Source organism: Gopherus evgoodei, chromosome 6, assembly GCF_007399415.2.
Source record: "Gopherus evgoodei ecotype Sinaloan lineage chromosome 6, rGopEvg1_v1.p, whole genome shotgun sequence".
NCBI classification, from domain to species: Eukaryota; Metazoa; Chordata; order Testudines; family Testudinidae; genus Gopherus; species Gopherus evgoodei.
In genome coordinates this window covers 11737877-11754109 of record NC_044327.1, presented here as the reverse complement: position 1 = coordinate 11754109, position 16233 = coordinate 11737877, and the positions used below count along the sequence as shown (strand labels likewise).

General features: G+C 43.9%; 1 protein-coding gene across 1 annotated transcript in view; it reads left to right on the top strand.

The window, feature by feature from the left end:
* The first annotated feature begins 7263 nt into the window (after positions 1–7263).
* The window catches only part of DCAF10 (DDB1 and CUL4 associated factor 10), a 31246-nt gene continuing 22276 nt past the window's right edge, over positions 7264–16233 (top strand). Inside the window, exons 1-2 of the mRNA XM_030566268.1 lie at positions 7264–7449; positions 13259–13372. Of these exons, the coding sequence (XP_030422128.1) occupies positions 7352–7449; positions 13259–13372 (212 nt within the window). The 5' untranslated portion in view covers positions 7264–7351. The remainder of the gene's footprint in view (positions 7450–13258; positions 13373–16233) is intronic.

Genomic DNA, 16233 nt, shown 5'->3' with positions numbered 1-16233 from the left:
ACTGTTAAAAAAAAAAAAGAAAAAGAAAAAGAAAATCACAAAAAGGGTTTCCTTCTTCTAACGCTGAACTTAAGGTTATCTCTTTCTCTGTTTCACTGTAGAGCTTCTACCTAGAGCCTTACCTAGGCTTGCCTGCCTGTTACTGATTTAAAAGAAACTAAACCTGTAGCCTCATACCTACCTCTGCTGCTTGGGACAGTAGCCAGCAGCCTGCAATGTGAAATTGACATGATTTTCATCAGTGTCACACTACTTACAGAATTCTGAAAGCAGCTGTGAAAATGAAACTAACCAGAGTTTTATTTCATCTGGCTCAGGTTTGGAAAGCTGGTAGCAGCAGCAGAAGTGGACTCAGGATCCCAGCATTGTATAGGTTTTCATGGGGAAGGCTGTCTTCCCAACCATAAGGGCTAGAAAAATAATTTTAAAAAATGAAATGCTGCAAAAATCAATGGCTTGTCTTGAAAACCTGACTGTATTTGACGTTGCATAGGTAAACCCCAAGATTTATATTTAACTCTATCACAGCTCAAGTCACATTCCTAGGACTTCTTTGGAGAATGATCATAGAATCATAGAATGTCAGGGTTGGAAGGGACCTCAGGAGGTCATCTAGTCTTTGATGGGTTTCAGTTTGCCCAGGGTATTCAAACACCAACAATTTTTGAGAAATTCAGACTCTCTGGAAGCTTGGTCCAGGTGACTTGCCCAGCCTGATGGTTATAAAACATGGTCTCAAGCCCATCAACTTCAGGAGAACCTCATTATTTCTATTTTGTCTCCTGCACAAAAGCAAACCTCCCCTTTGCTAATAGGGCCTGCAACATTGCATTTGCCTATAAGAACAAAATTCAGCTTGAAAATTAAGGGTTCAAGAATCAAGTAGCAAGATACAAACTTATTAATCATTTGACTCTGAAATAAGCACAGGAAAAGTACTGATTAAGGACCTGTCTACTGCAAACATTTAGGCACGTGAGTATTTTTACTTAGGTGAGATGTTGATAGGACTGATTAGCAGTTCCACTAACTACTTACATTAGTACAATTACTTTTGTTCGAAACTTAGGGCTCTAATTATCTATGGATCAAATGTGCAATCCTTATCCCATCAAAATTTAAATAGGAATTTTCCCTGAGTGAGGACTGCAGGATTCAACCCTCTATTAAATTACTGGCAAAACTGTACTGGGCAAACATAGTGCTGGAACTAGGGATGTTGGGGATGTGGCAGCATCCCCTGGCTTGAAGTGGTTTCCATCATAAACAGGGTTTACAGTTTGGTTCAATGGCTCTCACCCCCCCGTTATGCAAATTGTTCCAGTACCCCTGTAGTCCAGATGTCTCTCTGTATACTTTCTTGCATCCTTCAGTACATACCAACCACTGACTCTATGGCATCTGTTATTTCCCAGTACCATTGATCCATGTGTATTCTTTTGTAATAAAATGAAAAGTTTCAATAAGAAATCCCCCTTAGATTATTTATTTTTCCCCCACAGGAAGACTCAGCAAGGCTGACAAAGAACTTATTATTGTGGCTACAAGCGTTGTTAACAGATGCCCCTACTGTGTAATTGCACACAGTGCGTTACATCGGATATATTCTAAAAAGCCAGCTTTGGCAGATCAGGTGAGTGGGATTGTTTGTTTGTTTTTAAACGGAGTAATGAAAATATCAGAACAAAAGGGCATACTCTGTGCCTGCTTTGTAGGCTGTCTTGAGATGGGGAAAAATATAATCAAAATGAAGTCTCTTCTTTTCCTGACTGCTGAAATGTCTAAGTTCCAGTCCTACAATCTGTGCCATACAGATGGACCTCACTGGGCCTGTGTGAAGCAGTTTGCAGGATTGGGGCCTAATACAATAGCTCTCTTTCTCCAAGCTAGTCCATTTGTTTCTCTGCCCACGACTGGGTTATCCTCCGTTAACAGCCAGCACAATAAGCTAATGCAGAATTTAGTAGAAAGCTTTAGTGGAGACTGTTTAATCCATCCTTGACATCTGAGGAGCATTGAAGCACTCCTCAAATTGATAGTGCACTGTTTTAATTTACACTCATATTTTTAGTGGCAGGAAGGTCTGAAAATTGCTTTGTGAGGACCAAATCCTGATGACCTCTGCATAGTCCAGGTAAACAGGCTATGTGCATGGCATCTCTGGTACGGTTCAGAGGAAACTAAATCTTCTTCCTCTTCCCACCTTGTGTGGGGGTTTCCATCAGACGATTTGTGTAGGAAATGGCCAATAACATCACTAACTTGCTCCCACCTCTGCTCTGGAGAGACCTGCTACAAAGCAGTGATCTTCAGTGTGCTGGCTGTGTCTGGCCTCCTCTGCATAGCCTCTGTGTGGCTTTTCCCTTCTTCCTATATGCTCACCAGTACTGCTACAGTCCCAGTGCATCTAGGGCCTGCCATATGCAGGGGGAGACACTGAATTTGAAAGAAAAAGAGAGACTCCTCTACCACAACAGCCAGGAGCAGGTCACAGAGAAATAGACCAGCCCAGCTACCAGGGGAGAATTCTCCATTCTGTCAGAACTCCAGTGGTGCTAGAATGGAGGGGGAGGGGGCAAAGCCACATTGAACTACCCCGAAATCTGATACTGGCTGGGGGCTTGCCTGATCCACGCCAGGGCAGATTTTTCAGATGTGCTGAGCAACCTACAGCTTCCATTGACTTCAGCTGGTGTTGTGACACTGCACTTCTGACGGTCAGCTGCCCCTGGGCTCTCAAGTTGGGGTACCCAGAATCAGTGGCCAATCTGGGAAAATGCTGGCCTTCATTTCTCCTTTGCTGCTATTGCATATGTCTTTTCAGTACTTGTCTCTCTCTTAGGAGGAAACATTTTCTAGTGGACCTCTCTCAGTCCTTCCATGAAACAAAACATAGCTGTGACGCTGTCTACCCAGGTGCCAGTTCAGGACGGGACTGCAGGCTAATTCCCTCAGATGCTAATAGAAATTAAAGGCATGTCAAAAGATATTGTAGTGTAATCAGACTGTGATGGGGTGTACCTACCCTGCACTGGGCTGGAGGGGATTAACCCCATGCTATAGGCTGAGCAGCTCAGGCTGGGTGGACTGCTGATGAGAGCAGATATGTGCTGCAGACTTCCACTGGGAAACTGTTGGATCTACCAGATGCTGATGCTAGCCAGGTTGGTGCCTCTACCAAACTCCAGACAACAACTGAGGCTGACAGAGGCAAGGCAGCGATTGCCACGGGACCCCCTGCATTGGAAGAAGGGTTAGGATGCAACCCAGGGAATGGGATGGTAAAGACAGGAGACTGAGCAGCAAGGTATTGGTTCCCTAGGGCCCTGGGTCAGGACATAGTGGAGAAGGGTAGGCTCGGGTCCCCCTATCCCATCTGACCTGCTGTGGAGACTGCCAATGGGCAGGGAGGTGAATTGGGCTGCTGGAGGCCATTACGTAGACTCTGGCCACTGGGCCTTACTGCCCTGAAGCCCAGGTCTGCCTTAGTGACTTGGGCTGCAAAGCCATACTGCCCTAAGGGGCTGACAGGGTGTACCTCTCCCACAACACAGGCCAATTCAGTTGTATTAGATTGATTCAAAGGAAATGTTAATGGTATTGTCTTCACTTATCTATAACCTGTTGATTTTTGTCACATTACATTATGCATATAATGTAACTTCTTAACTCTAGATCAAAACTGTGTGTTACTGTTAAGAAGAGAATGTACTTGATATGTAAACTTCATGAAAACTAATGAAGGATTGTTTGCTCTTCCATTACCTTTTACATTGTGTATATCCCTGTAATTAAATTACCCACCAAATGTGATTGGAGCCTTGGAAATGTAAATGAAGAAGAGTGCTAACTTCAAAGCAAGGGCCATTGTGATCAACAATGGAAATTCACTGGCCTTGTGGGTGAAGACATTAGATTGTCTTTTGTGAGTATGAACTATAAATACTGATTCAAAAGAATAATCCTGCATCTCTGGACAGTTTGAATTCTAATAGAGTGGAATTTTTGGACAAGGAGACGGAGATCCCCCGAGTTATTCTGGATAACCCTGAAAGACTTTGGGGAAACTAGCAGACCACTACATCTCTGCTATCATTTTGGATTACAAACTTTGACTCACCTGTTAACATATTTTACCTGCTTTAACCTCTCACTAACTGATTTCTGTTCTTAGCTAATAAATCTTTAGTTAGTTTACTAGAGAATTGGCTGTCAGTGTTGTCTTTGGTGTGAGATCCAGAGTACTAAATTGATCTGGGGTAAGTGACTGATCCTTTGGGATTGGGAGTAACCTAATGTGATGTGGTTTTTGGTTTACAAAACCTTTTTATCATGAAGTCCAGTTTGTCTGGATGGCAAGATAGACTGGAGAGCTGACTGTGACTCCATAGTGAGACTGGTACAGTGATCCAGGAGTGCACATTTGTTACTGGCTTGGTGAAATCTAGTTATAGAATATACCATCAATTTGTGGTATCTGCTCTGCTTTCTAACAGTCTGACCTGAGATTGGCACTCACGGTTGTGAGCCACTCCAGACAGCCTGCCAATAGCCTTGATGAATGAAAAGTTCTTAAGTTTTTGACCCAGCTGCAATTGTTTTATAGGCCTGAATACATTTCTCTGTAGCTTTTTTTCTTTCTTTCTTGCAGGTTGTTGTGAATTGGAAACTGGCCGATCTAAGTGAACGGGAGCAGGCAATGCTGGAGTTTGCTCTTGCAGTCAGTCACGCTGATAACATAACTGAAGAGCACTTCCAAAAGCTGGAGGCTCAGGGTTTTGACCGGGAAGATGCTTGGGACATAGGCACAATTGCCTCCTTTTTTGCCATGTCTAATCGTATAGCTCACTTTATCGATATGCGTCCAAACGAAGAATTCTACACCATGGGCAGAATACCTCGGGCTAAGGAGAAGGCAGAAACTCTCTAATGCTGCCCACAATTTTGTGAAAACATACCAAGCACTTAATGCTGTGGCTAATGTTGCTAGTTACTGAATATATATAAAAGGCACAAGCTAATAGCTGATTGTTACCAGAAGAGATCAGATGGGGAAATGGGTTACACTTTCTTCCAGCATGCAAAAAGCTGGGAAAGGATTTTCAACCATGGGCCAGTCATAACACTTTTAATTCCTAAAGTAGCTGCAAGATCAAAACTTTTGTCTTAAACCTTGTTTAGATTGTGATAAACTGGCTGGGTAACATATTGTGATTTATAAACAAGGGCTGCATGCCAACTTTTTCATCACATCTGTAATATTAGAGTAAATACCAGATGAGCTTTTGAGTCTCTATAGTATCGAACCCTTGTCAGACAGTGAAGGGCTGTAATAATTTCTCATGGCACTTTTGCTAATTATCAGAGATTAATGTATCAATAAGGGTTGGGGAGAAGGGAATGTCCTTCTCAGCCCTATTAATTACTCTTATGTGATCCTGCCGTGAAAACTTAATGCTGCTGCTGTAATAGCACAATCATTCCAAAACATCCCACTGGTGTCAGTGGAAAGTCTCTGCTAGGCTTCATTGGAAGTTGGGTCAGGGCCTTAGTGCCAGACTGAGCACAGCTGTGCAGTGCAGGTGCGATAGTGGGAAGTTTTTACTCAATCACAAGTCCCATATCAGCAGTAACAGGCCTGTAGAGTCACTGACAGTGAACTATTTTTTCTTTTTTCTTCAAATGCTCAGATGAAGAAATTCTCTTGACTGAATGCTGAGTGGTGAAGGAATCAAGTGTTTGTATGCATGATACAGTGTTGCCAACTCTTGCAATTTTATCAAAGGTCTTGTGATATATGGTGTTTTTCTTAAAGCCCTACCTGCTGGAGTGAGGTGATTGTGGATGAGAATCTCAGATTCCATTGTTTAAAAAAGAAAGTTTCTAGCCCTCACTGTTGCAGAGAAAAGCTTGAAAACATGACTCACGCACCCTAAAGGCTTACGAACCTCATGACAAAGAACTGCCCAGTTTACTTTGTCAAATCTCTTGATTTCTATGACAGTCTCATGATGTTTTACTGCCTGATCTATGATTTTTCAACACTTTGGGTTGGCAACACTGCAACTAACTTTCCTCTATCCAATCTGTTTCTCACAACTTTTCTAAAATGTCTTCTTTTGTAAATGGATCATGGACAAACTCCATCCACTCCCCAGTAGTTGAAAACATGATTTTCTTGCTTGAGTTGTTTTCAACACAAAACCGTGTCTGGGAAATGCAATTATCTTACCTTTTGTGTATTTTAAACTAAATGTAATATTAAGGTTCTTGACACAACTTTTAATCACATAGGTCAAAAAATATAACCCTTTTTTGAAAATGGTTGGACTGTGTGAAATGTGATCTTTTCTCCTTTGTGGGTAACTAGCTGAAAAAGCCCCCTATGTTAGTGACAAAAGGTTTGTAAGTGAGAAGCCGCAGGCTAGATACAACATTCATGGAAGTCAGTGAGTGCCTTTCAACTGACTTCAGTGGGCTTTGAAGAGTGAAGGAGTTGCCTGGGGGTCAGTTGCTGTCTAGGAACCCAGTCCAAGTAACTGAGGTGGGGGACTCTGTAAATAGCGAAGGAGGGAGAATTGTTTCCACTGCGCTGTGGATGAGGGCTGAAGGCAACCTGCAGCCCTAGAGCTTCTCAACCCCCCACCCTACATCTAGGGAAAAGGAGGAGAATATCTCAGCAGACCTTCCAGCTGGTCCTACCCTGCCCCCAACCCCCTTTTCCCCAGCTGACAGCATGCAGGGAGCTTCTAGTGAGCTGGGCGCTGCCGTGCAGGGGGGTGCACACGTGCGTGCATTTCTGGTTGTGTGCCCCTCCCCCCGGCAGGATTTGCTCAGGTGTTGCTGAAGAAGGGGTGAAAGGGGCGGTAACCCTACAAGCGCCCTGCCTGCCCTCCCTCGCCCCACCCCCAGCGTCACGCCGGTTTGTGTGTAGACGCGACTCCCTCCTCCCCCCCCGGGCTAGGAGACCCGATCCGGGCCGTGCTGCGTCCCGCCCTGCGGGCACGTGGAGGGGGCGGGGCGGGACCGGAAGGGGCCGCGCCGCGCGCTGGCGGTTTCCGGCCGGCGGGTCGGGCAGCAGCGGAAGCGGCGCTCGGGGGCCGGGCGCTGGGATGCGAGCGGGCGGGCGCGGCGCGGGATGAGCTCTGCGCGCGGGGGCCCGCCCCGCCGCCCCTCCTCCGCCATGGAGCCGCCCCGCGCCAAGGAGCCGCCGGGGGAGCCGCCGCCGCCGCCCGCCTCCCCGCAGGCCCCGGGGGGGGCGGCGGCGGGCGGGGGCCTGTTCGGGTGGCTGCGGGGCCGCTGCCTGGGCCGGGGGCTCTTCGTGGACCCGGCCCGCGACAATTTCCGGGCCATGACCGGGCTGTACAGCTCCATCCAGCCCGCCGACTCCGTGTACCTCAGCACCCGCACGCACGGCGCCGTCTTCAACCTGGAGTACTCGCCGGACGGGTAAGGCCCGGCCCGGCCCCCCCTTTCTCCTCACCCCCGGTCCCGGACACACACACCTCGCCCCCCGTAGCTGTTCTCCGGGTCCGATCGCTCCACACACACCTCCCCTTTTCCTCCCTCTTGGCCCGGACCCACCTCCAGCCCAATTCCCCACACACACACTGTGTCTGGCCCCATCCCTCCCCCCCCCCACGCCCTAATCCTTCCCCGCACCTCCCTATGCTCAGCCCCCCTCCTTCCCGCCTGGACCTTCACCACGACAGAGACCTTGTCACCTCCCCTCTCCAGGGAGCCCCCACCCCCAGATCAGTAAGAGACTGTGACCCATCTGAATACGCACCCTTCTGCAGAAGGACTTCTTCCCATTCAAGTGGGGGGCTGTGGCGGGGGACCTTGCTGGGGCATAGTCAGGTATCTCCCACCCCCTCACCTGGACAGGTAGGAGACTGCTGGGACCCACCTGAGATATTCCCACCCTGACATTCCCTGGGGGAGGGACTCCCTGAAATCCCTTGGGGGTACAACAGAGTTCTGTTGTACCCCCACCATGGGCAGCCAGTGGAAATGATCTGCTCCGTGGGGAAGCCCACAGAGACACTTGCATTTCTGGGACAGAGGAATCTTGGCTCTGATGAGAATGGAGGGTGTGTCCCACGTGGGGAATCGGATGCTGATGAGCCTGTCTCTGCACCCCGATGTGGGCCTGATTGGGTTTGGGATGATGCTTAGGTCACACTATATGCCAGAGGACTGAGGGGTGGGTACTACTGTTGTACTCAGCTGCAAGAATAGCTGTCATGATCACAGGATGGACATTAATTGACTGGGGGCGGGGGGCAGAAATAAAGGGCCAAAATCCACTCAAACAGCACTTAGAGGAGCAGAATGTTTTTCAAAGGTTGAACTGTTTCTCCAACCAGTTGGAGGCTTAATACCATTACAATTAATAGTCTGAGGATCTCTAGGAAATTGATTGAGGTCAGTAAGTATCACCAGTGGGGAAATTGAAAGAGAGTGAATTGCACAAGGTCACACAATAAAGCTGTGAACAGAACTTGAGTTTTCCACCTCCTAATCCTCTGTCCCATCTGCTGGATTTACACGATAGCAGAGGATTAAGGTACTGGTAGCTACAACTTAAGATCTTTGGGGAAAGTCACTAACAAGAAGCTGCTAAAATTGGCAAGTGCAAGATGACACGAGATATCCTGTGAATGGTTAAACTGGGTAACAGACTGCAAAAAGTAGGAATAAACAGCCAGTTTAGTAATGGGGTCCCTCAGGGACTAGCACCACTGGTCAATACTGGACCTTAGAGAGGAGTAGATAGTGAGGTGATTAACAAAATCATTCATCAGCAACTTTTGCCAACATTTAGGAAGGGGTTGTGAAAAATTTCTACTCAACCTAGCTGCACAGAGTAACTGGGCAGTATGATGGCAGATGCAAGTCATAGAAAACAATTCAGTATTCAGTGCTCGGTAAAAGAAGTGGCTTAGATGTTTGGCTGTATTTAGGAGGAAATAAAGAATAATACCATCAAGTTTACATAATGTTTTCCATATAGCCTCTCCTTGAATAGTGCTTTCAGTCTCTCTCCTAAACCTCTCGAAAGCAATGAATGGGAAAGGCCAATTGGATAGCAAGGGAGCCAAGAGGGTGCCAATTAAAACTATTAAATCAACTACTGAAACCAATATATTTACAATATGTCTAATTCTGTGGAACTTGCTACGTTAAGTTATTAGATTAAATAGTGATTATACATGTATATAAACAATAGTTTTCGTGGATATGCTATTTTAAAAGAAAGCAACAAAGTATTCTTTCAGGGCATATGTAATCTATTAACAATTTGGGGTAGGAAAAAAGCCCTCCTCATTGACCATGGGGTAGTAAAGTAGGTACTGAGACTAGACTGACTCTTGGTCTGTCTTTGAATGACCATAGCTGTATTCCTACTCCTAGGCAGAGTGTTAAAAGTTAAATCTTGTATTGTTTCCTGATTTGACAAACCTGTTCCAGTTTCATTTGCTGTTCTGAAAGTTTAACCAGTACAAATCCAATGTCAGTGTGAGAGTGCATTATTAAAGTGGATGCTTTGTTATTTGGCTGAAGAGAGAATGACTCTATAGGTCTCCTGCTCATTGATGTGTGAGAGAATAAGGAACTGAGCAGATGCCGTTAGAGATGCTTTCGAGATTTGTAGGCCAAAAAGTTTTGACCACTTTTTGCTCGCAAAGTCCTTGTTGTTCAGTATGGTAACTTCATCAAATCTTTTAAAAAGATTTCTGCATTCACAAAGTGAGGTGTAATTCATGTTGCCAGTGGGGAAATTCAGTAAGGAAATAAATCTGTGTAATGCTTTCAAGAGTTGATTTAAAAAAAAAAAGCTACACTGCCAAGGCTTAACTATAGAATGACACTGTGTATTGAGACCAAAGATTTTCTGTTAAGGCTGAATCCTGTTTGCCTTACATATGCAAATAGTACCGCTGACTTTAGTGGAACTTGTGAATAAGTAAGATGAGCACAATTTGGCCTAGGGAGTGGCATGGTATGTAAACGGTTAGAATTCTCTTGTAAAACTAACAAGCTACTGGAGAAAACTTTGAACCTCTTAGATTGAACCATTGCTTTAATGACTACCTGCGCCATGTTTGAACCAGTGGGCATCTGGGTTACAAGATCTAGTTCAAGGTCTGGGACTTGCTGTGTTCGCTTTTGTGCCAAGAAGATAGTGCTAGGCTGGGGGAGACCACTGTCAGTTCTAAGTTTTGACCTTGGGAGACCCGCCAGGGCTACAAACAAATGACTTGAGCCACTGGAAAGCTGTGGATCTCCACTCTCCAGCAATGTAAAGCATTTGCTTAGAACTGCAGCAGTCCGATGACAGTGGATTATGCAGTCATGATCTGATTACTATCGTGTTGCTATTTCCACTTCCATTGACTCTAGTAGAAGATACGTTACGAAGAGCAAGCACTCAGTAACAATAGTAGGAAGCATTTATGGAGGATTAAACTAGTGCTGTTTTGTGTGATAAGTTTTCTTACGCTGGGACTCCTGCACCGGCATAGCTGCAGTGAAGCATCACTGCAACCCCTTAGTGTGGATGTGCTGCACGGGTGTAAAAAGCCACTTGCCAGTGTAGCTACCTCAGTACAGAAGTACCCAGTTAGGCCTTGTCTACAATACCTTTACACATCCGATGATCCTGGGCTGATTTTGGAACCAAATTGACACTTGGCGCAAGTTAGCAGGCACAGGCCTACTGTAACTTAGGCTAGCTAGAACATTCCCCATGGGATCATTCTGCTGGGTGAGGATTTGGTGGAGCACATTTTATTCTTGGATTAAATACCCCATTGCATCACTCTACACCCCTTAAGAATCCTCGTATGCTGGGGAAATCCTTAGCTTCCCGTTTAGGGCAGCTTTAACATCAGTTTGTTTAGCTCTAGTGATGATGCAAAGTAAGCTAAGTAATGCTCATCATCTGGCTCAGTGACACTCAGCTGATTTTAAAACCATAAACGTCTTTTGGTAGTGAAATGGGATACCCTTGATTAATTCAGAGCCAGACTCCCCCAAAAGATTATGGCTGTCTTTCTCTTATGTGCCTCTCTGGGATTTTTATCAATTGTCTTGCTGCCATTTGCTTTCCTGGTATTGTCTGTGAATGTGCCCTGGAAAGGATCTTAGATTCTCAGATTCTGAAAACAACTTTTGACAATTGTTAACATGAGTGAACAGGTGCACCTAGGCCAGTCTTCACTGCATTTACAGCAGGATAATTAACAGGCGCTAGCTATCTCTCTGTAAAATCCTAGTGGAGACATGGCTTTGTAGTTTTTTATTGCAAGGTGGGTCTCTGTGAGGTGAATGGGATGTTGATCTTGCCTACGTGCATTGTGGTAAAAGCTACCTGTACCTTACCTCCACTAGGTTTGTACAGTGAGATAGCTAACGCACATTAGTTTTAACCTGCTGTAAATAACTACCTTTTGGCTGTGAAGGCACCCTTAGTCACAGCTAGTGACAAGTGACGCATTTGCAAATAATCGTTCCTCTGACTTCTACCAGTGTTTTCAACTTTTAAGATTTAGTAACCCACATCAGCTTTATTTTCTTCTAAAGTTTTAGCAATAAATCGTTGAGTCCTAAAATAGCTAAGTATTTTAAAGTTCTGAATGATTCCCAAATTCTGCTCCAAAAGTGTGGGCTTTTTTTTCCTTATGCAGAGTAATTGAGAAGTTTAACAGAGCTCCTAGAATGGTCAGATTATCCTTAAATGGCACTCTACTTGAATTTTTTAAAATTAGTCAGGTTAAAGGAATTCTGCTTTCTGACAGAGAACTCTTTAAATAGTGTATCCTGAATGTTTTCTTTCCACTGACTTCAGTGGGCTTTGGATCAGGCCCTAAGTGAGCAGCTACCCAACTCAAAATTATTACAGAGAAAGGGATGAGCTGTTACGACTCAGAGCAAATTAATTTGACTTTCAGAAACAGCTGCCTGAAATGAAGTAATTATCTGGTTTGGTTAGTATTGCTAAATGTCAAATATTTACTGGTGGAGTGCTGATTATGGAACACCTTCATGTGCATTAGTTTGAAATGATCCAAACACATCCATTACAACTGGCAGGGTGGTGACACATAACCCAGATTCTAGAGTTCTCACGTGTGTTCCAAATGTACTTGTTAAGTATTACTACTGTCCATTGCATGTGTATTAGAGGTTTCTGTCTGAGGATCTCAACACGTGAATTAATAAAGCTTCCCAGTGCCCTCCTGAGACACATGTGTTCCCATTGTATAGCTAGAGGAAGATTAATTGCCCATGGTCACACAGGAAATCTGTGATAGAGTTGAGGAATAGAACCCATATCTTCACCACTGCTACTCTTCATCCTTCTTTTCCTGTCCTTATTACAGCCAGTAATCCTTAACCAATCAGTGCACACTTTCCCACCCAGGAACTCCTAGGGTAGAATATAAAGTACTGTACTGATAGGGCAAAGTACCCTTAAAGAACACTGTAAAACAGTACTAAAATATACCTTATTGTGTCATCAAATGTTTTGAAGTAACATTATAGTTCAGTAGCTATAAAAGAACCACACTGCATATAAAACACTCTGAATTTAAAAGACCATGTGATCTGTCCAGTGAATACACCAGCTGTGCATCAGTGTATGCCAGCAGCCAGGCTGTAGAGGAGGTGGAATCTTTCTGAATAGGTAGTAGAGCAATTTGACTTGGTAAATGAGTAAGCAGTAGACCAGGGGTCATCAGCCTTCCAGAAGTGGTGTGCTGAGTCTTTGTTTATTCACGCTAATTTAAGGTTTCACGTGCCAGTAATACATTTTAATGTTTTTAGAAGGTCTCTTTCGATAAGTCTCTAATATATAACTATAACTAAACTATTGTTGTGTGTAAAGTAAATAAGGGTTTAAAAAGGTTTAAGAATTTCATTTAAAATTAAATTAAAATGCAGAGCCCCTTGGACCTGCGGCCAGGACCTGGGCAGCGTGAATGCCACTGAAAATCAGCTTATGAGCTGCCTTTGGCACGTGTGCCATAGGTTGCCTATGCCTGCAGTAGATCAATTTCCACTGTTCAATCATGAAGTAGGAAGGGTTTGAGAAAAGGTGACTGTACGAAGCCAATCGGAACAGTGTCCATCTGTGGAATGTGTCCATTTAGCAATAAAAGAGAGATGAATCAATGACAGCAGCTGTAATGGTTACTTTGCAGCCTTCATTTCTCCTTACTAACTGCAAGATACCTCTTTTGCTTTTCAGGTCAGTGCTAACTGTTGCTTGTGAACAGACTGAAGTCCTGCTTTTTGACCCCATATCTTCGAAGCACATCAAAACTCTCTCTGAAGCTCATGAGGACTGTGTAAATAATATCAGGTTAGTATCATGGGAAACAAAATCAAACTTTCAGTAAATAGAACTCCAACATTTTTCCTATCTGTACGTGTTAATGTGTCCATGAAGCTGTAGTGATATACAGATCAGTCCTCTGCTGTTCTGTGCTTTTTGTCTTGTCAACAGACAATGTGGTATAACTGTATCAGTTACCATACTGCAGTTTGTGTGTGGGGAGAAAGTTGATGGACAGTGTTACAATTAAGTGAGCACGCAAGGCAATACTGAACATGTACATACAACACACCTTTAAATCTCAGGTTGGAGCAAATATAGCTAGAAGAAGGAATGTTACTGGAGGCAATGTAGTATAGTGGATGAGGGCCTGCACTGTGCATCAGGAGACCTGGGTTCTTGTCCCAGCTCTGCCACTGCTTTACTGTGTGTTCTTGAGCAAGTCACTTCACCCCTTTATGCTTATTTCCCCTTCAACACTTTGTCTGTCTTTACTGTGAGTAAGCACCTTCTTCCATCTTTCCTAGAGGTGGGGATTGGACAACTCCCACCCTGAGATGGCTTTGAAAGATGGGCCAGTATGACATATGGTGGGAAAAGGGCAAGGATTGAGCTGCTCAACATGGCATTGACCTTCCTGCTAGAGCCCTTCACTCTTGTCTTTTATTTGCCTCTAGTTTATAGGTATTTGCTGTATTGTCAACTCCGCTTTTGCTTTTAGAGATCCCACCCGCTGTAAATGCTCATTCTGATACCCTGCACTCCTTTATATGGTAAATTTCCAAACCTGGGATTCTTAAAATATTCTATTCCTGAAAAGTGACTGAGTAAAGATGGCTAATGAGGTTCTGGGTTCTGTATCACAATGATTTTCTTATCAGATGTGCTCAGTTCACAACTAAACCTGGGGTGATTTAACCTTCCAGCCTACAAATGCAGCATGGGCTTGGAATCGGGCTGAATTCTTTTCTCTTCACACAGCAATAAATCAGACCAAGTACGCCCTCAGTGTGCAGCCCAGTTACCCAAGAGATCTCTGGATGATAATGCGGCAGAAGTAATTTTTTTTTTTTAATGTGGAAAGATAACTGACTGGAACTGAGTTGATCTGCAAGGAAGGTTAGAATTAAGCTCCCTCACCCATAGCTATGTTGGCGGGCTAGAGCTAACCAGGGTCTCCTTGAGTGAAAAGGTGCCATTTTTACATCGTTACTGAGCAGTGTAGAGCTGGTTTCTAATTTGAAAAATACAACATGTTGCCAGTGTTTTATCACCATTCGTTTCCAGTGGCTTGGGGTTCTTGACTTGCTGCAACCTCAGGAGCTTTCTCTCCCCTTAAAGCTAATCCCTGCTGCATTGTCTTTATTTACTCTGGATCTGTTTAATCATTTCAAGCACCTCCCTTACAACACTTCCATCTGCACAGTCTTGTCCTTTTCCTCTGTGTTGAAGCAAAGCAAGCTCATAATTCTAATGCCAGAAGAGATCTCTGTCATCATCTAGGTGGACATGCATTGTATAGGTCATAGAACATCACCCAGTGAGCCCAACAAACTTGTCGTTGAAGCAGAGTGCATATTTTTAGGAGGAATCTTGATTTAAAGACTTCCAGTGATGGAGAATCTGCCACTTCCCTTTTTAAGCTGTCCCATTGGTTAATTACTCTTACTATTTAAAAAAACAGTCACACCTTATTTCCAGTTTGAATTTTTCTAGCTTCAGCTTCCAAGCCCGGGCTCTTCTTCTGCTAGATTAAAGAATGTTCTGGTATTGGCTGTCTCCTCCCTGTGTATACCTGTAGACTGTGATCTAGTCAAGTCATGGGTCTGATCCAGGAGTTTTGTCTGAAGGTCAGAGATTATCAGGATAAAGAAATATCACCTGATAGCATTATGTGCTTAATTTGATGACCGTAATAATCTGACTAGACCATCTAGTCTTACACCGCTCCCATTTCAAAGTCATCTTACTTGACAGAAGGTAAAGTGCCTGTTTTTTTTTCCAATGTGTCTCCTCACTAAATAATGGAGAGCCACCATACTCGTTTACAGCAGACGTTGGGTGGCGTGTATAGACAGATGCAAGTGTGTAGTACATCTGCCTCGTTTCGTGCATAGGTTAGTCAGTGTGCAGAGAATGAAGTATGGGGACAGCATATTGAATAGTCAGGATCCTCAGGGTGGGTAAAGATCATGGTTTTCTTAAAGATTTTTTTAATCATTTCTTTTTTAAATATAGTTTTATGTTGAATTTTTTTATTTACATGTTAGTTCTTTAATTCCTGTTTTGTAGTCTTAAATTACTAAAGCTGGTATACTCATTTTAGTTAGCATCCTTTCAGACATCACAGACTTCTTTTCTTCTAACAACTTCTGCACTTAAAATCTTTGTCCATGCTGAAAAAGAAAAATCTGCGGCCTCACTGGCATATTTACTCTGTGACCAACCCAAAATCAGACATAAAACTGATATGCAAATACTTGTAAATATAGCACAGGCTAACACCACCTTCCTAAATATTGAACTCCCATAAACCAAGAAAGCTGAAATGCTTTGACCAGGTTATGCTACTTCATCAGGATTTGCAACCTGAAGTCAATGGGATTTAGGATTTTTGGAAAAATCCCACTTTTACATGCCTAAATACAGGTTTAGGAGCCTAGGCCCTCCTTTTGGAAACTGTGGCCAGTGTATTAGTTAATAACTGTTAAATGAGTTGGAAGTCTAAATAACTTTTTCACTGTTAACGTGGAGCAATTTTGTTTTCAAGTGACAGATTTTGACACTAATGCTTTCAATAATGATATCCCTGATGCTGCGGGCACTTATGCACATGCTTAACTTAACATACATTGATAGTCCCACTGAAGCCATTGGGGCAAATCATG